General features: G+C 45.5%; 1 protein-coding gene across 2 annotated transcripts in view; it reads left to right on the top strand.

The window, feature by feature from the left end:
- The window catches only part of LOC138529997 (urokinase plasminogen activator surface receptor-like), a 91,117-nt gene extending 69,532 nt beyond the window's left edge, over positions 1-21,585 (top strand). For both annotated transcript variants that reach the window (XM_069640876.1, XM_069640875.1), the window contains one exon: positions 21,123-21,585. In XM_069640876.1, the coding sequence (XP_069496977.1) occupies positions 21,123-21,283 (161 nt within the window). In that variant the 3' untranslated portion in view covers positions 21,284-21,585. The remainder of the gene's footprint in view (positions 1-21,122) is intronic.
- The last annotated feature ends 971 nt before the right edge of the window (positions 21,586-22,556 follow it).

Below are 22,556 nucleotides of genomic sequence, written 5' to 3'. Positions count from 1 at the left end.
AAAGCCTCCCTTTCATCTCCGCCCCGCACCCGACTCCGTTATGAAAACACCAGACAGAGTCCGAATAAACCTCCTCTATGCACCTATGCAAGGAGGAAACTGTTGAGAGAAAATTCGCCCTCTTTAAGATCTGAGGCCCACAACATCCACACTCAAAGTCGGTCTGAGAGGAGACCGGTCGCCGTAACAGAGCCCACGAAAAAAGTCTCGTTTACAGACGCTCCATGGAACTGGATAAAGGTCGTCATGAGCTCAAATAGGTCTAAATAGCAGTCAACAATTGAAGCCCTGTCTCCACCTCTCTCGAAGACTTTATCTCTGGCTTCATGGAACACTAGGGGGCACGCCCACCTTACGCTAGACACCGCTCCTGACTTGGGCCAGTTCGACATCTTTTGTCTCCAAGAGACCTGCCTCCAAGAGAAACCCTCAATGGACGGTTATCAGATCGTTATCTCCCCTGCTACTAGGGGTCTGCTGGGTCGCCCATCTTCAGGATTACTCATTGCCGTGCGATCCGGAACGGACCTAAAAATTACTAAGACCATCACAAGGTCCTATGGGGTGTTGGCCGTCCTCATCGACTGGAACTCGTCGGTGGTAAATAAGCACTCTCAGAGTAAGCTCTCTTCCACTCCACCACTCGCCCTTATAACGTCCTATTGGAACCCGCAAAGAACGACGACATCCGATTTCTGCCAGAAGATGGAAGAAACTATTGACGCCATACTCACGGATTGGAATACCCCATTTTTAATACTCTGCGGAGACCTTAATGCTAAGTGTTCAGACTCCTCACGTCCATCTCACAACACCGCATGTCCCGCGCAATCCGAACTCAGAGGGACCGCTTGGATGAATTTAATGTCGAGCAGGAGGCTACATAATGCGGCATGGACCCTGGGAACCAATCCCCATATTGCGACCTGGGAAAGAGGGCAGTCACAGGCCACGCTCGATTACATTTTTACATCACAGGCCTTGATCCCAGAAATCTCCAACTTCAAGGTGGCCAGAACAACTGAGAGTGACCACAATATGCTCATTTTAGAATGCGCTTCTTCTACAATGGTACATGGCTGTTATGTGCCCGAGATCGAGACCAACCCGCAACAAACACGGCTCCGCCTTACTACATCTAATGTTAGAGCTCTAACCGCTCAGTACGCGTTAAACGCGGGGCACGCATCTAACTCTGACACAGGGTCAAGGCCGAATTACCTTCCCCTGCTGATCGAGCACCAGACACTGCAGCTAGCCAAAAAGCGTAAACACGCTACCTACATGCATCAGTACGACAATGTAATAGCTGAAGGAAAAACTGCAAGGAAAGCAAACATGCAAGAAGCCTGGGATCAGTGGGCTAAGAACCTAAAATCCTACAAATCTTGGATTAGGGGTCGCAGAGCGGCACTCTATCAGCAAGACTCGGAGATCATGATGCGGGCTTTGACATCAAAAAACTCAGCTGACTTCTGGTCTTTGATCAACAAAACCAAAGCCACCACAGATTCCAGCATGAGCAATGCGGTCCCGGAAGCTGTGTGGGTTGACTATTTTTCGGAACTTTTCGCCAGTCCAAGTGCCATCAGTCACCCTAGGGAGAAGCTTGTACACGAACCTTGGATCGATCTTTCTGAGAAAGTGGACATCTCCATTGCTATCTCTAAGTTAAAATCGTCTAACGCCCCGGGCCCAGATGGTCTCTCAAACATGGACCTAAAAAAGAACATCACAGAATGGACTTAGTTCATCACCCTGCTCTTTGAGCATTGCAGAAGGTCTAGACAGATTCCCCTTTCATGGACAAAAGCCATTGTGATCCCCATCTTTAAAAAAGGGAGTCGGGACGAACCGGGCAACTAGCGCCCCATAGCTTTGCTAGACATAATGGGAAAACTTTTCGCTTCTCTCCTGCTGGACCATTTCCGTCGATGGGCAATTTCGGCCCCCTGCAGCAATCCCTTTCAGTTGGGTTTCAAGTAAAATGGTAGCACCTCTGTGAACATTTTCATACTGAACATCGTGAAATCCAAAATAAAAGAGGGCGCACCAACTGTCTATGCGGCATTTATTGACCTTTCCCAGGCATTTGATAAGGTGGACAGACTACTCTTGTGGAGAAAGTTGGCTGAATGGAATTGCCCGAACGAGATTCTGAATCCCATAATTGCCCTCCATACCAAAAGCACGCTTACTGTCCGTCTTAACAAGCAAGGGACGCTCTAAAGGGAAATCCAAGTCAATCGAGGAGTGAAGCAAGGCTGCCCGCTGGCTCCCGCCTTGTTCGTGGCTTTTTTGGGAGATTTCAAGGATTCAGAAGCTACAGTCCGATGCTTCCCGCCGAAACTTGGCACCACAAGACTGTCCAGACTCTTGTATGCTGACGACATGATTTTGCTCGATCAGACTTCAATTGGCTTACAGCGCCAGCTTGATAACTTAGCAAACTACAACGCCTCCAACAACTTATCCATAAATAAGTCAAAGACCAAAATCATGATCTTCTCAAAATCAAATCCACCCCAGAAACACAGCAATAACTGGGCAGTGAATGGCAAAAGAATTGAGGTGGTGTCGAACTTTAAATATCTTGGAGTAGTTTTGGATGGGACTACACGTAATTCCGCGATGCAACTTCACTTGTGGTCCAAAGCCAAAAGCTTAACCTCCCAACTCAAATTGGTCGACTGTAAGTTCGGCAAATTTTCCCTGCTGCCGGCCATCAACTTTTATAAGGGCAAAATGGTGCCGGCACTCACCAACTGGATGGACGCTATGATTAACACGCCCAACTCGCTTTGGCTGAAACTCGAGGGTTACATATGGAAAACCATCCTCGGACTCCCCAATGCGATTCCAATCGCATCTGTGAGAAGAGAACTGGGGCTTCTTTCTTTGAGCGCAACCGTCAGCGTGGCTGCTCTGGCGTTATTTAGGAAGACTCTCCTGAAAGATAATCTTCCTATTTTTGAGATAATCGGCCAAGAGTTGGCATCATCGAACTGTTCTGGTCTCTTGAGTTGGTCAGAAAAGCAAGTGGCCAAACTTCAAGACCTAGCATGCACAACAGACAATCTCATCACGAATCCTCAAAAAGTAAATGGGAAGCTGAAGAACCAAGACTGGATTAACACTATTGAACAAGCGGCATCATGCAAACTACTGAATCAGCTTCCTCCCACATATAATAGGCTCAAAACGCTGCTAGCCTATTGCACGAAATTTCCGAACAAAAAATTAAGGAGCACGTTTTTAAGGGCCCGGCTGAACCTTTTGCACACCAGAGAAATTTTAGGGATAAGAAACCTTTCTGCTTCTAAAACATGTAGACTGTGTAAAAATCCTGACTCTATTGAGTCAGTACGCCACTCACTTCTAAGCTGCCCTCCACTTTGCTCAGAACGCTCTGCCTTTTTGCTACCTCTATGGGCGGACTCAGTCCTGATTGAAGAAGAAACTTGGTGGCTTCGTCTTATATCAGGGGAAAAAACTCGATGGTCTGTAGCCACGGCTAAAATACTTGAAGCTGCATTTTGTAAAATTGGTACTGCAGAACCTGTTTCCATGGCAGTGGCTGATTTACCGTAACAGACCCTTGCTGAAGGATTGGTCAAGCGAACGACTTGCCCCAACTGGCAGGTTTTCATCTCGACTTGTTCGCGATCCCTGAACCTACTTCGGCTCGCCCCATCTAAAAGAACATGGCGGCCAACCGTCTACTGTACCTTTTACTCTTGAACAAGTTCCGATTGCCTTAAAAGTAAAGAAGGGTCGGGTACAAGACTGTACTTCCTTTCTTTTGTCTCTTCTTCTTGTAAAAATCATTTTTCTGTGATTATGTACAAGTAATAAAAAAAAAAATAGTCAGTCGATACTAACAACTGATGACTCCCGAAGTTCCCCATGATTGTTTGCAAGTTAGTCATCAATGTATGCAATCAAACTGGCTTGCCTTGACCAGAGTGAACACAGGTGCAAGTGATTACCGCTGTAGCAGTCTTTTCTGTGCATGAATATTTCCTTTGGCCGAATAACCTACCCTCGTTCCCTCTGAGATGGGAATTATGGAAGACAGCAGGGTCTTGGGGGAGGTGTAGGTTTCACCTGTTAAAATAATCTGCATTTGTACCTGGGGAAGGGCGCTTAGCCAATCAGGTGGCTGGAAAAGTGGGCCAGAACACACTGTGTGCCACCCGCTGTTTCCAGCCACCCGAGGGCCTTCCCGGGGTGGTGCCATCTTGACTGTGGGGAGGCAACAGGGAGCCCCTCCCTGTTGTTTCCCCTTGTCTGCAACCTCCCCCCAACCCCCAAAAACATACCATATCCTTTTCCCATCCCCCTCGCTCCCCACCTACCTGCTGGACCAGTGCTTTGTGTTACGGTCCCATTGCTCCTCCCGACCGCAGCCACTGTTATGGAAATGGGACTAATTTCCTTTTCCTATGGTGGCAGACATCTTGTTTTTTGTTACTGGAGATTGGGCTCGCGCAATACACGTGCAGCCCATCTCCTGTAAAAAAATAAAAAGAATAACCATTAATACCCTGTATGAACCCCTGGGTGCAAATGGCTATCACCCCCGCGTGGGCGGTCATGGTGGCTCGGGCCTTCCTAGGCTCGGGCTGGTGGTCCATTATCGGTCATGTCCACCCTCGCCACAGGGGTAATTGCCATAATCATCATCTCCTTCCCAGTTAAGTTCTGTGTAGAGGTAGGGAGCTAACTCAATACAGAACCTGACTGGTAAGGGCTGTTATTTTCTTTCAACTCGACTATGCCAGCACCACATTTTTGGGCATTTCAGCGAAAGCCATAAAATGACACCAGGCCACTGAAAACAAAGCAGCCTGAATTATTTTCATCCTTAAGCCCTGAAGTCTTGTCAAGCCTCTCTTACAGTGGCGCGACCCACTTCCTCTTCAATCTGTGCCTTGTTAAACGAGCCCTACAAAAGCAAAGGCCTGGATTTCCCAGGAAGAGAATTTGGAGACATCTTCCCCAGACCTCGGCCATCAATGATCTCAGTCAAACTGCCCCCACCCCATTTCACGCTACGCAGTTATTGGAGGTGTGCCTTTGAGGCTAGAGGAGCAGTCACCTGCTATGCTATAAATTTGCCTCTCCTATTGAAACAATTTAAATCTTACCACCACCACCTCGGGAAATCCTTAAAAGGAGACTGCAATGCAAATGTAAGAAATTGCCAGCTGCACCTTAGAGAACAGCAACATGTTTGCGACTATATGGTCATATGTCCCAAAGCTAGCCTTCCAGTTGGCTTCTGTGTGGAGACATTTATAGTGAATCCTTTCCTCGCTTGTTTTGTTTTGAGAAAGCACCACGCGACTATTGGTACATTATTTGACAAGTGTAGTACTGATAGTAGAACCCTGCACCCGTTAACTCATGTGGGGAAGATTAACTGAAAAATGTCTCCTCACAGAGGCCAACAGGTGGTCCAATTTCTTTGGTGAATTCAGGGGCGTAGGAAACACATAAAATCTGGGGGGACAGGGGACACTTTGTGGACTTGTAGACTGTGATCGCGTCCTGAGTCCCACTCAGCTAATCTTGGGTAAATAAATTGATCTTGTAGTGGTTGGTTGTTAATTCGCTAAAGGAGCGACCTCTGCTCACCAGTTTTTACCAACATTGCACCTGCTAGTAAGTTTCTACGAGTGCAGCATCACCATGACACTTTGTAACGTGAGAGGTGAGCATATATTTCTACAAGCTCCATCAGGTAGAACCAAATGTGCTACTATACATTACTGCACCTACATTGACTTTACAATTTCTCTAGCTCATAATCAGGACTGAACAATAAACACAATCTGCATGGATGATGCCGATGGTTTAATTTTTATCGTAGCACTAAAAGCCAAAGTGTTGCTAATAATATGCATCATGCCCAGGTCAGGACATCGGTCGCCTGTTAGGCAAGATTGTATGTAGTAACCCTGTGTGAGACTACACCAGCCTTGTTCTCTTGGCAATAGGTAACCCAACCTTTGGTACAGGCCTGTACTACACACATTGGTAGTGTGACTGAGCAGCCAGGCTTATCTCAAGAGGGGTCAAAATTAGCTGTAGGATTGTAACGTAGAGATTCACAGTGACATGTATTCAAAAAACACTTATACTCAAGGTTTCTTGATAAAATTATTATTTATTAATTTAACAGTCAGTTTTAAAATAAGCCTTCTCTATAAGGGAGCAAATATGCAACACTTAAATATACTTAAAGAATACAGACACTCACTTTTAATAAATGAGTAGATACCCTTTTGGGATGGTACACAGACACTTCCTACACCCTGAGGTGACTTCAATTTTTAGGACACTGTGGAAATTGATATATCATGTGTACATCTAAAGCAATACTGAGATTTGTGGCAAAAGGAAAAGGGTAGGGAGGGAAGCAATGGTTAACAAGTTTCTCACACAGGTAAGCACTTTTCAATCCCCCAATGCAATGTAGGTTAACCCTTTCCCGGCTATACAAGTAAAGAATGTATGACTTTTTGGAGGGACAGTTAAACACAAAGTCAGAGGGTAAGAAGAGTCTTCAGGGAGCCAGGACAGCCAATGTCAACTGACCAAAGTCTAGGGGAGCTGAGGTACTTATTGAAGATTAGTACACAAGTCTTGCACAATGTTAAAGAGAGTTTGTTGCAAAAGATATCACTGTTGGGCCACAAGTTGGGAGACTTGTGAAGGGCAAAGCTGCAAGCAACTCTGCAAAAGGCAGCAAATACAGGTCTCAACTGAGAGCAAGCAAGCTACACACAACAAGAGTTAAGTACCCCTAGTTAACAGTACCTTGAGTCTGAAGAAAAAGGTTCCAGCTGGCTTCTGTTCCTGTTGTAGTTCCTGCAGATCCTGTTGTTCCTGGGCCTCAGTCGTGGGGGCAAGATGAGGATGTCTGCGGGCTCCTGCACTACAGTTTGAAGGTCAGCGACAGCAATGGGCGCAATTCATATCAGCTGCACTTCGCGGTTTCAGCTACTTGCAAATAGCACCACTGCGGTTCTTGGACACCTTGTGGGCTTCCTTCACTTCTGGGTCCAGCACTCTGTTGTGGTGGCTCAGGCTTGGAAGTACTGCTTCAAGGGAGTCCGGAGGATCATCCTGGAGCTCGGGCCCGACTTAAAAATGATAAATTCGTTTCTGGAGGTTCTGTCCCCTGGCACTCGGCTCCAGCATGCGCGAAGAAGTACAGTCAGCAGAGTGAGGGTTTCCAGGCAAGATCGTCTTGGGTCACCAACCCAAGGGGAGAAGTTGTCCTATGCAGGGCTTTTCTAGTTGATCAGAATTCAGAGCTTCAGCAATGCAGCAGGGCTTCACTGGGCAAACCAATGGTCCAGGAGGTTACAGCAAGTTTCTCTTCCAAGTTCTTCTTCGGTTCATTCGTCCATTGGTCAACTCTGCCCTCCTTGCAAAAGATTTCCACTTTTATGCAGGTTTCTCCCATTCATTTGCAGCCTAGCTGTCGGTCACACAGCAGGGTGGCTGTCCTCCAAGGACAGCCAGCCAGCCAATCACCTTTGGATGCATTCTAGTAACAAAGGAGACTAAGCACAGGGAGTTTCTGGCACCTCCCTTGCTTCCTGCCCCTGCCAGACACGCTGGAGCCAGAGGCGGGCTTCACCAGCTAATCCCACCTAAGACAAAATGAACAAAGGGACCAAACCTGGTTTGGTGTGCAGAGTACATCTCAAGAAGGACCTTTCCAACAAGAAATGGTGAAAAAAGAATACTGGGGCCATTTTGACAAAATGAGCACCCATGGGTGCAATACTGCAGCTGAGGATTCAGCCTGCGGTAAAAACGCACAATGGTAGGAAAAATAAACCACTGCCACCAGCCATTAATTGTAGAAAGGGTAACATAAAAATGTTACTTGAAAAAGTAGACAAAGGGGATACTAAGTAACCCCTCTAGCACTCCACATAAGATGGTGTGTGCTGGGTCTACAAAGTAACAAAAGCTAAGTGAAGTCAATTTCACTTTACTGCTTTTGGAAATAGAAGTTTATCCAAGAGAAGGTATTTAAACCTTTAGAGAAATCCAAATGACTTCTCTGTGACACTGCACTGAAGGTGCTGTGTGTCACAACACAAAAAGTGATACCTATTGAGTTTGTCAGACTCCAAAAACAAAGATAATACAGAATCCAAATCAAATAACAAAGTATGGGTGAGTGAGAAAAAGAGCTCACTCACTCCAAGGTTAAAATTGAAAAGTCCCAAAGTCCAGCAAAAGAGCTGGGGTTCTCTAAGGTAGAAAGGAAGTAACACATTTCTGAGAATTCTCCCTAACATCGCCGCAGCGAAGGAGCAGCACTTGTTTCGTGTGCTGCGACAGCCGGGAGCGGGTGCCGCACCATTCAGCCCATGTGGGCCGTCCAAGAGCAGATAACCAATGTTTTTAACCAGGCAATGCAGCTTTAATGACTAGTGTGAAATATGCACCTGTAATTGCAAGCCCATCGCTTCTGGCCACTGCTGTGTCATGGTCATGAAGTCAGGGGCACAGGCATGCAGGGGTCGCATGCACATGAGATCTGGGTGGACACTGTGCTGGCGCCTTTGGCACCAGGCTCATGAACAAAAGTAAACAAGAACATCCATTTAACACCAAAAAGCTTTTATTATGGACATAGCACTTCAGATGCATTAACCCTGAACATTCCATCCATTAAGTAGGATGCATTAACCTTGAACATTCCATCCATTAAGTAGCCCCAAGTGTATCCTTCGGTTTGGCTGCTAATGGATTGCCTTCGCATGTGCTCACTCTCTCGGAGTGGCAGGGTGTGGCTGGTAAGCCGCCCCTAATGGGCGTGCCTACGATCTCAGCTATATAAGCTGCCCCGATCCTCAAGACATATGCTTTGTGTTATTCTGCACTTGCAAGGTCAGACGTACTTTTGAAGATCCTGCTTCCTGGACATCCTGTTTCCTGCCAGCATACTTACCAACTGGGGGAAGCTGTTCTTACCTGTACATCTCTTCGGCGAACCAAGTATTCATCTTTACACTTTCCGGAAAGCCGAAATGTTCATCTTGGCACCGCAGCACGACACGCTCCATCATCGACAGCAGCACCTGCAAGGAAAAACAGAAGACAAGGTTAGACATCGAAAAAACAGTCAGTTTAAGGTTGCGCTTCACCATACTTCACACTTTCCTTAAACCATCACTTACCTGCTGTCAAACATTGCGGTAGCATCCATCTTCCATCCGGCCGCATCTCACGTCTCACAGCTGCATTGAGGTCGCATTTCCATCTAAGGGAAGAAAACAGAAGAGAGACATTATTGCGGGCATAAATAAGAGCAACATATAAAGACATTAAACAGAACGAACAGCATCACACGAACTCCAGAAAGGCTTACCAATCATAAAGAGAAGCATAGTCGCAGCTGGGCTGGACTAATCCTTATCAGGGATCAGTGAAGGAACGCGCCCCTGCCAGAATTAGCAGGACGGAGAGCCTATCTTCCATAATTCACAGCTGAGCTTTATGGGCCGGCGTATGCTCACAGAAACCGTACTTTGGGGTGAAGTGTTCTAGAGGTACAACAATCACAGATTGGTGCACTCACACACTCTTATATCCACGCAGGAGCAGTATCACCACGTACCACCGCTCACAGATTTTCTACTGAGGGAGAGGCCTGAAGGGGGTGATTCAGGTTCAGGGAGGGCTGAAACCGTGCCCCAACGCCTCCGCAGAGACCAGGTGAGTGTAACATGCTGACAGGAAAGCATTGTGATGGTAATGGACGGCCGCTCATCAGCAAAGGCATTTTCAGGCTAAAACCTAGCAAAACGCAGTGAGTGTACACTGAAATAAAATACGAGCCCAAAAATAATTGTTAATAATGTTGCTTAGCTTGCCTCACAACAATCAGGTACTATGATGAAGTTGGTTAAATGCAATTTCAACTGTAATGGTTCATACTTTCAAAACTGTGAGCTCAGTTGTCTTTGCTCCATAAAGAATCATTTATTTGCCCATCAAGGCCAGGACTGTTTTAGGTTTAGGTATCACCTCCAGCCTGCCCATTAAGCAAAATGCTGGTCAGATAGCACAGCGAGTAGAGCGGTCGCTTTGACATCCATGCAGAGCCTGCCAACGCAGGTTCGAATCTTGGCTTTGACATCCATGCAGAGCCTGCCGACGCAGGTTTGAATCCCAACAGGGCCAAACTCAGCCTTTCATGCTTCCGAGGTCAATACATGAGCACCACACACTGTGGCTAATAATATGCAGCTCTCAGAAAAAAATCTCTTAAAGCATGCAGCATCAAAAGGACATCGACATTATATAAGAGTTAGGGATTTCACACATTGTCGATCTAGAGGTAGACGGAAGTTGGATAATGTTGTTTAAATGTAATTTCCACAGTAATGGTTCTTACTTTCAAAACTACGAGCTCAGTTGTCTGCGCGCCATAAAAAATCATTTATTTCGCCATCAATGCCGAACTGCTTTAGGCATAGGTGCCACCTCCAGCCTGCCCATTAAGCAAAATGTCTGGAGTTTCATCCAATCAAAGAGGTGGGAACTGTTAAGCTCACAAGCAGAAAAACCCCAGGAGCGCGAGCAGATAGAAAACAATGATGTGCGCAGTCCGGTCCGGTGCACCAGGCAGTCAGCCACATACAGCCAGCCAGTGTGACTGTCTCTGAGAAAAAGACACTGTACGAGCAGAGCCGAGCAAACATTTGCTCGTACAGTGTCCAGCTCCAGCCCTGATTTTAAGTTAACACAGGCAGCCCTGCTAAAATGAAACCCTTGCTCCTCGCCTTGCTTCTGATTGTGGGGGGATAAATGGCATTATATCCCCCCCGCCTAAAATTGTGAGGGGGGTTTGTTCCCCCCATCCCCTTCATGTCCTACGCCCATGGGTGCGGTTCGATACTTTTAAAAGTCTGCTGCGATTTTCCAAAGTGCAACGGACAATTGCTTCAGTGTTGTTTCAGAAATGCTTGTGAGTGCCCCTAAAGTTCCCTTTTGTCAGTGTACTCTTTGCTGATGTCCTGGCTCGGCAGCATTCTAACACTGCCAGTGTCAATTACACATGGCCAGGGAGAATGCTATTGTTACATCCACACTGTGAAGAGGGATTGGATGCAATACAAGACAGACTATGTTATGTTATTATATTTGTACTGCGCCAAAGCCCGTGGGCATCCAGGCGCCGAGAGGCAGAGAATAGAAGTTATAACTGCAAGAGATTAGTCATACTGATTGAATAAGGCCATTTTCAGCTGCTTTCTAAAAGCAAGATAGTTCTCGATTTTGCATAGCTGTACTGGTAATGCATTCCATGCCCTACACAATGACATACACAGTGTACGCTTTGGCAGCTGAGCACAATGGGTACAGATGTTCCCTCTAGTGTAGAGCAGGGGTCTGCAACCTTTGGCTTGCCGTTTTCGACTAAATATCCTTTCTGTCCTAGACATCATAGTCAATGCTGAGGGATCATGGGAGTTGTAGTCTAAAACATCTGGAGAGCCACAGGTAGAGAAACAACACCACACGTCCTCAAGAGAATTAGCAGTACAACTCATCGACAACGCTCAATTTTTTATACATGGAATCTGTTTCTAAGCACTCGAATGTTGTCAGATACAGAAACTGAGGCTTAGGTATAAAATGGATTGTTTTTTCTCAATCACCAGTTTTGGTAATGTTATGGTGATAAGTTATGTTATGTTAATAGCTATGTGGGGAATCCTCGATTCCAGCCCTGTCTCCTAGTTTCGCAGTCAACAATTTTGACCGTAGAAACAATCTCCTCTCTGTTAGATACAGGCTCAGACTAGTCTATAGGCCAATGGGAAATGCCCGAACCGAAAACACAAAAGGCTATTGTGCGCCAGTTTTCTTTGTTGTCAAAGTGGGCCACTTCAGTTTCTTCAGCATGCGGCTACTAGTTTTGAGCAGTTACTGAATTAATATTCTTTAAAATGCACAATGTGCATCACATTTTACCAAAGACCTCCCTCTTGGATACTACTCGAACAGTCTGTCACAAAAGGAATGAATTTCCCATTTGCAGCTGTGGGCCACTTTTTCATTGGTAACCAAGACAATTGTATGCCCCGTTCCGACCCTGGTCCGATATCAGTCCAGAGGTTTTATGCACCTGCAGATATATTCAGATGCATTGAGATAGAAAAATTCACACAGACCCGGCTCCACGTTCTCAGCGAATAGATTTAAGCTCTGCATTCCTTTGAGTTAATTAAATTCCATCACAAAGAAACACTTGACACCATAACATATACCATTTCGACTTTAGTGGGGCAAAAGGTATCAGCGTATGGGGCCAAAATCATGAAAGGTGACCCTCCGACGAGATCATAAACCAATTGTGTGTGGTTCTGCAGAGGTCAAAAGAACATAGCGCACAGAACCCGACCACACCAAACCACCCCACACAACAGTGCTGAGCATATACAGCTAACTATAAAACACTGCATAACTCGGACACATGTTATAACAGACAACATAGCAGATAACATATGGGAACCAGCTCTAAGACTAGGCAGCATTTTCCGTGGAACCCTTGTCTGCTGTTGTAGGGCCCATCTGCCTGCTCCCCTCAAAGTCTGACAGACCGCTGAACAGTCCATGGGCGCTTCAAGACCAAGTGTCACCCGCCACCCACTCTCAGAGTGGACATTTGTGCCTGCCTGAGGAGAGGGAACACTGTGCGAACAGCAAGTTGTTGAGCAATGGGATTTCCCCAATTACCTGTGGGGTTCTGTCAGTGGCCCTCTGAGTCTGCCACGAGATAGCAAGGGGGTAATTGGGTGAGATCACACCTTCTGTGGTGAGGCACCTGTTGTGTCCTGTCTTTCCCTGCACCTGCCCTGTATGCATGTAATGCTAGGAGTGACTGACATGGAATGCTGTGTGTGATAATGTTATTTTCTAAATGGTTCTGTGAATGTCAGTTGAGAAGATGGGTTAAGAGAGGATGCCGGTGGATGTTCTGTCCATGTTACTTACCTGAAGTGGCCTAAATGTGTTCCTGTACCCGGAGCTGGAAGTCAGTAAAGTTGTTTCCTGTTCCTAACTATGTTAGTGTCATGCTTGGCCTTGAACCCAACTTAACAGGACCCTTTCTTGCTCAGGAGAGGAAGTGGGTGGAACAGCTTGTGTGTATCAAACCTTCTGAAGTGTCCCCCAGGAACCCTTCTATCCTCGGGAGAGGACATGGGTGGAACAGCCTGGGGTCATCACACTTTCTGAGATGTCCCCCAGGGGCCCTTTCATCCTCCCTCGGGAGAGGACATGGGAGGAACAGCCCAGGGGCATCACACTTTTTCAGGTGTTCCCCAGGGGCCCTTCCATCCTCAGGAGAGGACATGGAAGGAACAGCCCGGGGGCATCATATCTTCTCAGGTGTGCCCCGGGGCCCTTCCATCCTCGGGAGAGGACATGGGAGGAACAGCCTACAGCCTAGGGGCATCACATCTTCTCAGGTGTCCCCAATGGACCCTTCCATCCTCAGGAGAGAACATGGGCGCAACAACATGGGGGCATAACACTTTTTGAGGTGTCCCCCAAGGACCCATCGTTCCCCAGTAGAGAACATGGGAGGAACAGCCTGGAGGCATCACGCCTTCTGCTGTGAGCAAGGATTTCATTTGTTCTTTAGGATTCCTGCCCAATCCAAGATGGTCGGTCCCTTGTGTTTGGAGCAGTAGGAGTAGAATGTTGGAGAGGTGTTATCAGTGAAAGGAAAGTGTACACCATCTTGAAAGCGTTGAAAACGTCTTCTAAATAGTTGGCAATGGTTGCCTTCCCATAGAATGAGATTTGGGTAAGGTGGATATACAAGATTGTATTTTGAGCCACCACCTCTTTAACCTGGAATTGTAAGAATCAAGGAGATGTTACGTGGACTCCTGCTTGCCATTCTTGAACTGACGCCTGGCTAATCCTGAAGGGCTGCTCAACTTGCTCTTGTACTTGACCCTGACCAGAGCTTGGAAAGCCAACTCCCCAAGTCACTGCTTGGACTAGTAGGGTCTGACCTGGTTGAAGAGACTGACTGCCTGCTGGAAAAGACCTTACCAGAAGCCCCTTGGAAAAAAGGGGGATGGGAAGGTTGGGATTATCATCGAGATATATGGCTCTATTCATTTTTAGAATTTATATAGTGTCACTGAACTTGTCCACAAATAGGGAAATCTTCCCTAGTATTCCCCCCAAATTAAGTTGAAAACAAAAAACGTATTGTGTATACGTAGCCCTACGTCCTGTAAACAATAGTATTACTGAGAACAGAATATTCTTTATGAATTTGCAATAGTGTTTCAGTTCTATTTGTTATCACTATATTATTGCATATGAATCGACATGTATTATTCTTTAGTGTTGTGAAACAGACCACAGCCTACACATGTTTCAAGCAATCTGTTCTTCATCAGGGCTTCAAATCAGTGGGCTGTTAGTAACAGTTCTATGTGATGTTACCAAAGTTTTTTTTATCCGAGGCATATTTGACAAACTTTTTTACCGAAAAAATACTGAATTATTTTTTTTTATTTGAGGGGGCTCACCTCCCCAAGCTCCCTGTTTCCCCATGTTTTTAACCCCCAGCACCTTCTCCACCTGTTTTAAACCCTTACCCACCCATCTAAGTAACAAAGTCGTATCTCGCACCTCTTAATACCTTTTAGTATCATATGCTATCTTTAGAGCCCCTATGCAGTGTACAAGGTGTGGCTGCAAACACCGGTTATATATATGTATATCCATGTGTTAATCAACCCTCTTCTACTCGATAGACACCAGCAGGAACTATGTTCAGAGTTAGTTTTGCTAAATTGCAATATATTAGATACTCACATTCTCTATTCCCCAGTAGTGTAGCTCATCCGGGGTGATATCCCATCCGATTAGTACATACACTGTATAGGTAGGCAGACGCTTTCTGTCTAAATGGGGATTAACACTGCCCTACTACCACTTGTAATCCTGTGATAAACCCTTGAGACCAAGTGGCAGTAACAGTAAAAATGTTTGGGAGTAATTCAATGGATTTGCCACCGAATTAGTGCCAAACTCGTAAAGAGGCCCTATGTCTCTGTGTACAGGTCAGCCATCTGGTGTGGGGGGTCCTGAAATAGAGTTGTTTGTTCTGAAAGAGGGAATCATATTCTACGCTGCTTTCCGAGGCATCCAGCCGAGACAACTGGGAACCCATCATAAAAGACTGCTCAGTGTCTGCAGGGTTAAGCCCTCCGAGTGTCAGAGCGTTCTCTAATTGTATTACTTTCTGGCGTGTTCTTGGTGTCTCAACAGTCCAACTTCTCATATATTCCATTGATACTGTGTGTTGCTTTTTGCTGTTGTGTAACTGTTGTGGGTTGCAAATGCAGGGTAGATATTTCTAGTTGTCCTGCCTTTTTTTGATACTATTTGAGGCAAGGGTGGTTGACTTGCATGGAACAATCACTGGAGGTAAGGAAAAGGCCATGTATCACATTTTTGAGCCAGCCTTCATAAGATTAACTGTTACAATGTATTTACTGGTGTGTTGCAAAATAGCTGAGCAAAACCCCCCAGGATTTTATGCGTGCCAAGGTACCGATAAAATCTCACATTTTATGCAGACACCCAAATAATGTATTGAAATAATATGCCGAAGACCCGAAACTTACATAAGTAAATGTTCGATTGAATGTTTTCATTTTAAGCAAAAAAACATCATTTTCAAATCATTACGTATGCTGATCGTAATTCAGCTATAAACTTCACCGTCACACCAATTTTCACATGTATATTTCTGTTCTGCTGAGCTGCTGTTGAGGCAACTTCTCATACAGGACTCTAACACTGTTTGTCTTTGTAAACAAAAATGGGTCCAATGGAACCGTAGAAAAGGAGACAACTTGCTGTTAGGTAGGACTCCCAGGTATGCCAGATTGATGCTGGGGGTCAGCAGACTCGGAGGGCCTAACACCCTCCCCAGAATAAACAAAGGACTCAGTCACACAGCTAGTACAAGCTGCGGTTTATTGCAAATAAAACCAACAGGGATCAGTACATGAACACAGAAAGATTCAGGTACAGCTCGAAGTTCCACGGCACGCAGGCCGGTTTTGTATGGCTCTGGTATCATCATTTAGGCCCTTGTCCAAAAAACATATAGGTGTGGGCCATTGGATATCGAGAGTATAATAACCTATACAGTCATCTGTAGCTGCGATTCTTCTGGCTCTTACATGTGCGTGGCTGGCCTGTCCCATCCCCAAGAAACTATCTATTACATTGTTGCAGAGTAGTGGGCTTACCATTGGTTCTTGCCCCTTGCCTTCCACCCCTGGGATTCTACACTGTGATTGGTTAGAGCTGATGCCCCCAGTCCTGGGACTCAATCGAGTTCTCAGCTCGCTGTGCACTTCTTCAAGGTGATGTGAACGATTACGAGTCTGTATTGTAACTTGTGTGTACCACCTCTGCCTATTAGAATATTCTCCCTGTGTTGCAACACTTGTTGCTGTCTGTATCTGGTTTGCTGGGATCGGATCCTTTTCCCACCAAAGAAGACTGTACATTGTCTTGCCTGGCCGCATCACGTGCTTAGAGACCACAACATTGGGCCCTGCTGCTCATAATTACAGGGATTTATTCTGCTTTTCAGCAGCTGGTCCCTTTGTCATCTTGAGACTGGAATGTGTCCTCATATCGCTGACCTGCACTGTGAGCTCGTCTTCGCATGTCCTGCTCTCTGTGCTCCCTGAATCACGTTCTCCTCATCTCATACTCGGTGGCTTGAGCCCTGCTGTAATTTTCCTGAAGCCTTATAATGTGGTTTCTACATTGTTCATGTTATGCTATGTTCCCTATAGATATGTTGTTCGATCAGGTTCCATATATACCTCTGTATATCAACCTGAATTTTGGCTTCAAGCATCAGCAAGCTTGCTCAGGATCTCTTGTGTTTGCGGTTCTGCGTTACTGCATTTGGCTAATGACAGTGATCGAAGTGAGCGGGAACGGTCTGGAGCGGTGTTCCATTACCTTTATTTTTTTCTGTTTACCATTCCTCTACTTTTTTACGACCATATTAACCATTCTTTATAGAGGATGTGTCTATTTGTGTCCCTGTGCAAGTGGAATGTTGTAATAGAAGCCTTAGTTACTAGTCACTTAGACTATTGGAATGCCCCGGCCGCAACACCTTGTCACATGTTGAACTATGCTTCCACCTATCCTCTCCCCTGCCAAGACCACAGTTCCACTACTTTTTTTGGTACACTTCTACCACTGGCTAATGACAAAAATAATAAAAGCAGTGACAGTATGTATATGTATCTGTCTTCTAGCTGTCAAACTTTGCGCTTATTTTCTTCATGTATACGAGTGTGTGTTTGTGTGAAGCAGTGTGCTTCATGTCTAACTCTGCTACGTCGTGGTGTCACTAATGATGTCACCACCATAGCTTTGTGGTGTTTAGTCGAGGCTGTCCATATAATGATTTCCATCCACAATCTCCATTTCTTCTACTATACCCATGAAGATGTCTATTGGATGATTCTGTCTGTTTGTCTGGTTGAGAGGGTAGCTTTCAGTGTGTTTGTCGATCATTGGTGCAGTCGGGATCTGTCCACAATAAAATGGGTGGCTGCAAGCGTTTCAGGCCTTTCGTCTCGTTATGACCTTTGGGGGGTGGAGGGGTGTTCTCGGGACCCCCGTAACTCTGTCTTCAGTCCTCCCTCTGGTCAACCTTTCGAACACATCCCAATAAATTAATCCTTTAGCTCCTGGTTGCCAAATTTTCTTATGACCTCTGAGGGGTCCATAGTAATTCACACAATCGTCAATGTCCATTCCATATAACTGCTTACTCTTTCCAGCTTAAACCACACCCATTTTCCTTCATAGTACTTCGCATTGAACGGATTGTCCAATTTCATTGCCTTGAGCGTAAATGCTGGACAGTTTGCTATTCTCTTTCTCAGCTTGTCTGTTTCGTCCACTATTTTATCCTTTGCTCCTCCGATGTTCACATCCATGAGGACCTTCATTCTAATAGTTTCTTCTGCGGTCTTCCGGCACTGCGTGAGGCTAATCTTTAACACACACATTGTCACGCCTGCCAATATCAGTGCTGCCAATATCACCTTCATTCCATGTGATAGCCATGACGGCATCCATGACCATATGTATGCTATCCAGTGCTGGTCCTTTCCAGTTCCCTTTGCTTCTTCCTCCATTTTGGCATGCATCTGGGACAGCTGGGTTACTGCTTCTGTCAGGGTACCGTTATCTTTGTCGTTGGCAGGTACGAATGTGCAACATGAACTCCCGATTTTGGCGCTGTGAGCCGATCCAGAACATATCTATTCTGGCGCACCACCAACCATACTGCTCGGAGATCTTCCTTTATTGCGCTGAACCCCCACTCATTGTGGAATTTATCATCACCATCAGCTCCCAGCGGGTAATCTGCAGCCACTTTGCACTTGTATATGTCTGTACAGATGGGAGAAATGATGCGAAAAACATTTGCGTTCTGCTGGCACTTCACTCGGTGCTCTTTCTGATGCTTCTGAGAAGTAATTACCTCCTCTCTTTACCCTACTCAATTCTCCTGGCTTTTCGCTCTTCTTTATCTGTTTTTCTTCCAAGGATCTCTTCTTTCTTGTGTTTGTGTCCATTTTTGGGAATTCATCGCGCTTTACATCTTTTTGTGGCACGACCAATGAAAGCATGTTGATGTGCTCTAATGAGCGAACTCCTCCCCATTTGGGTGGCAGCTTCTCGTATGCCTTTGATCTGCACGCCCAGTAGTGATCCATTAGTACTGCAGTACCTATCTTCATTGCTGTGTGTTTTTCTATGTTTCAGCATCCTGTGTTTTCCCCAACTTCCACCTCAGCGTCATTTTGGTAACATAGTGCTGGTATCTTCAGGGGTATTATGGCCATTGGTCCAGCTTCAATCTTCACCCACGTGAGCACCTTTGCACTTGCGTCCCATTCCTTCAGGCGCTTGTCATTTTCTTCTTGTACCTTGTTCACTGGTGATTGGGCTAAGGTGAGTGCCTTGCTTCCCACCCCTCCATCCTTCCATCCGTCCTCCATCTATACTAGACCATGCAAAAGCAACTGTGGTCTCTCCCAACACAAAGATTCTCCTCCTATCTCGTTCACTCTTGTCCACGGACATGGCAATTTGTCTCTCCTTTTTCAGGCCGATTGGTTAGATACTGTATTGCTTCATCTAACTGCTAATAATTGTTCATCATGTCTAATGTATTTATTTTATTGTTTTCATATGAGAACGTTGCTCGAGACATCCATCAAAGTTGCTACCTTCGCTTGAAACTTTCCTCAGGTTGTTACCATCGACGGGTATATCAGGCATTGAGCTCGTGCTGCTGGTATTTCAGTTGCTATAAATGTTCTGGAGGCACTCATGGCATAGGGGATTAATGAGCATACATAACAGCTCTCCCCAGTGGTTTCCTTACCTACTTTTGTCTTGTGCTTGTATCACATGTTGTTAGAAACTTGAGCAGTGTCAGTGAGATAGAGGTTTACCCCTTTCATGTCTGGGCCAGCACTGCACATTACCTCTCCTTACCGTGCTTGCAGTGCTCTCCTGTCCACCTGACATGGTCCTTCCACCTGCTGGGGTTGGGGTAATGTTAGTAGAGGATACAGTGGTAGCGCTAGCAACCAGCGAAATTCTCCAAAATACAAATGCAAATACCCCACTTGGAATGAAGAGACACAACAAAAAAATCACATTCTTTATTATTTCACCCATCTTTATCTGTGCTGCTTGAAGACATAGTTTCACGCCTGAAATGCACGGAAATGTGCATTAGTTTGTTAGATTTTAGTTAATTCTTTAAGTCCTGCAAACTAGGTAATCATTAACGGCAAAAATGAACACTTGCTCCCACACTGTCCTTACTGCTGGGTCACTCAATGTGGGGAGAACAGGAGGGTTGCCTTGTTTGAGATGTGGGTAAACTTGGGCCAAATATTCCACAAAAGCAAGATAATACACTCTGGGAGATTGTGCTCGGAAACTACTGGGTCCTCTCACATTGTGGACACATTGGTTCGAGAAAGTATCAGGGTGATAATCAGCGGGTAACATGAACAATTATCAATTATTGCAGTCTGCTTTCTCGAAGAATGTATGTAGAGAATAAAACAACAAACAGTGTATCCTCACTCTAAATCAATCATAAGTCCTTTTGCTAGCTCTGTATTAACTCCTTAAGTGTTAAGGGCCAGTGTGCTTGTCCTTTTTGCACAGAATGACTTTACTGATTATATGCGTATATCGGTTTTATTTTCTTTTTGCTCTGATGGCATTCTTGTGGTCTCCCCACATAATACACAGAACACTGACTTTACATTGCATTCATCGTGTACGTGCTTGAACATGTTGCATGTTGCTGCATTTGTATAGGTGTTCCTGTTCCTGAATGCAGACATTTAGTTCCTTTTGAAATGTTGTTATACATTGAGCAATCTAAACATGTGAATGTCCCTTAACTCTTGTTTGTAAACTGGATTCACGTGTTAGTAAGTCACTTTTCATAAGCTTATCTGCCGAAGGTTCAGCAAGTTCTTTGTGTGATGAGAGATCCGCAGCAGCAGCATATGCAGTGGAGAGAGGGATACCGGATATGGATCAGAATTCATTGGTGCATGTCTTTATGAGAAAGATAAGGAAGTAGGATATGAACTTCAATTACCAGAATGCTTAGAGAGGTGATTTTATGAATCCAACTAAACAGATCTGCTCACATTTTAATGACGTAGAAAGCAATCTATAATCCTCAGCGCAAGCGCTTCAGCCCCGGCCGAATTGGGAAACACAATATGAATGTTCAACTTTAGATTTCGAACCATGTATGATATTTTTCAAAATTGGAATGAAAGTCCAGTCGCCCCACCTGTTACTTACGGTCCCCATTTCCATTTAGTAAAGTCCTACATTACTGGGACTGGGTGAAGAACAAAGGTGACTGACATGTGCTTACCCCATTGGCTTGTGAAGGCTGTGTTTTTCCCTGCCTGACTTCCTGTCCTGTCTGCTGCCCTTTTATTCAGGTAAGACGAGCGGCAAGGTCCTGAGGAGCGGCTGCGCCACAGAAGCCTTCTGCCAGGGCCACTACCCAGACTTCAGGATGGCTGCAAAGAACCACACCTCCTGCTGCTCCGGTTCACTGTGCAACCACAAGCGGGATGCCGGCATCAAGGTGACCGAGTGAGGTGGCTCACCTGACCCTCCAACCAGGGCCCACCAGGCTGAGCCTTGCACACTGAACATCCAAGCTCTGCAATACCCCAGCCACAGCCTCCATATGTGGAAATCTGTGCCATTTTGATTCAACCGGGAAAGGGAGCCATTTTGGGAGCAACTCAGTTATGTTGTGTGAAATGAGACACTTTTGGTGGATGGCAGAAATTGAGATTGGGATATGGGTGTGGTAACACACTGCGTTCGATTGTGCGGGCACGTATGCTATTGACCACATTAGCATTTCTATAAAAACAAACTTCCACATCACAAGACGGCCCAGACTATTTTGTCTTCAAATGTGACATTTATTGCTAGGCCCGTCAATTGAAAGCAGTGTTTGGAGTTTTCTGTGTACTTCACATGTTGCAGGTGCACAGAGACAGGGTCCACGAGGTACGGGACCGGAAGTGCAGTGCAGCACCCACTTGCTCTCGCTCTCTCTCCATACATTCACCTCATCACAAAGAGCCCGAGGGCCTGATTCACAGAACTTTTTCCTATGGGATTGCGCCATTATAAAATGCTTCTGTTAATGAGGCCGCAAATGTTTACACAGTGCATCGTTCTGTGATTCACCTTGCAGGTATCCACGGTCACACGTAGTCACAGTGCGGCAGTGAGAGACATCACACTAAGCGCCCATCGCTCATCACAAAAGACAAACTGGAATTGACCATGGCTAGTAAAAAACACATAACTAGTATTGAGGAAAGGAAAGGAAATTATTATATCTTTTCCATGCTGTTCAATACATCTCAACATTCTTTTTCAAATATCCATTTTTACGAAAAATATTTTTTCTTTCCCCAAATTACTTGCTGGGTGATATTGGGGTATGTAAATGATTGATATTGATGATAAATATTTTAGTATGAAGTAGCTGTATCCGGCGTAACACACAGTGATGTAGCTGGCAGATACAGCACTTTCTCTTTCTGCTTACAACCCTGGAGCTATCTATTGGGCTGCACTGCCCTCAAGTGGTGAAAGATTAAGTTGCTACAGATTCCCACAGACATCCTTACACTGTATATTTGGATTCATGTAGACTTAGGGCTGTATTGATGATTACATTCACTGCATTCTTCTCTGTAGGTAGATAATTCATGTGCAAAGATGCTTCCGCTGTGTCGAATTGTATTCAGTGGGGACGAATTGTGTCAAAATGGAGCCTCAAAGACGCAAACAACACTACTTCTATGCACTCATACCACCTTTGAGCAAAATGGTCATGCTTTTAG

Source organism: Ambystoma mexicanum, chromosome 1q (assembly GCF_040938575.1).
Source record: "Ambystoma mexicanum isolate Mex_15411 chromosome 1q, UKY_AmexF1_1, whole genome shotgun sequence".
Classification (NCBI taxonomy): Eukaryota; Metazoa; Chordata; class Amphibia; order Caudata; family Ambystomatidae; genus Ambystoma; species Ambystoma mexicanum.
The sequence above is the reverse complement of the archived record's forward strand: the minus strand, read 5'-3'. Positions and strand labels throughout refer to the sequence as shown.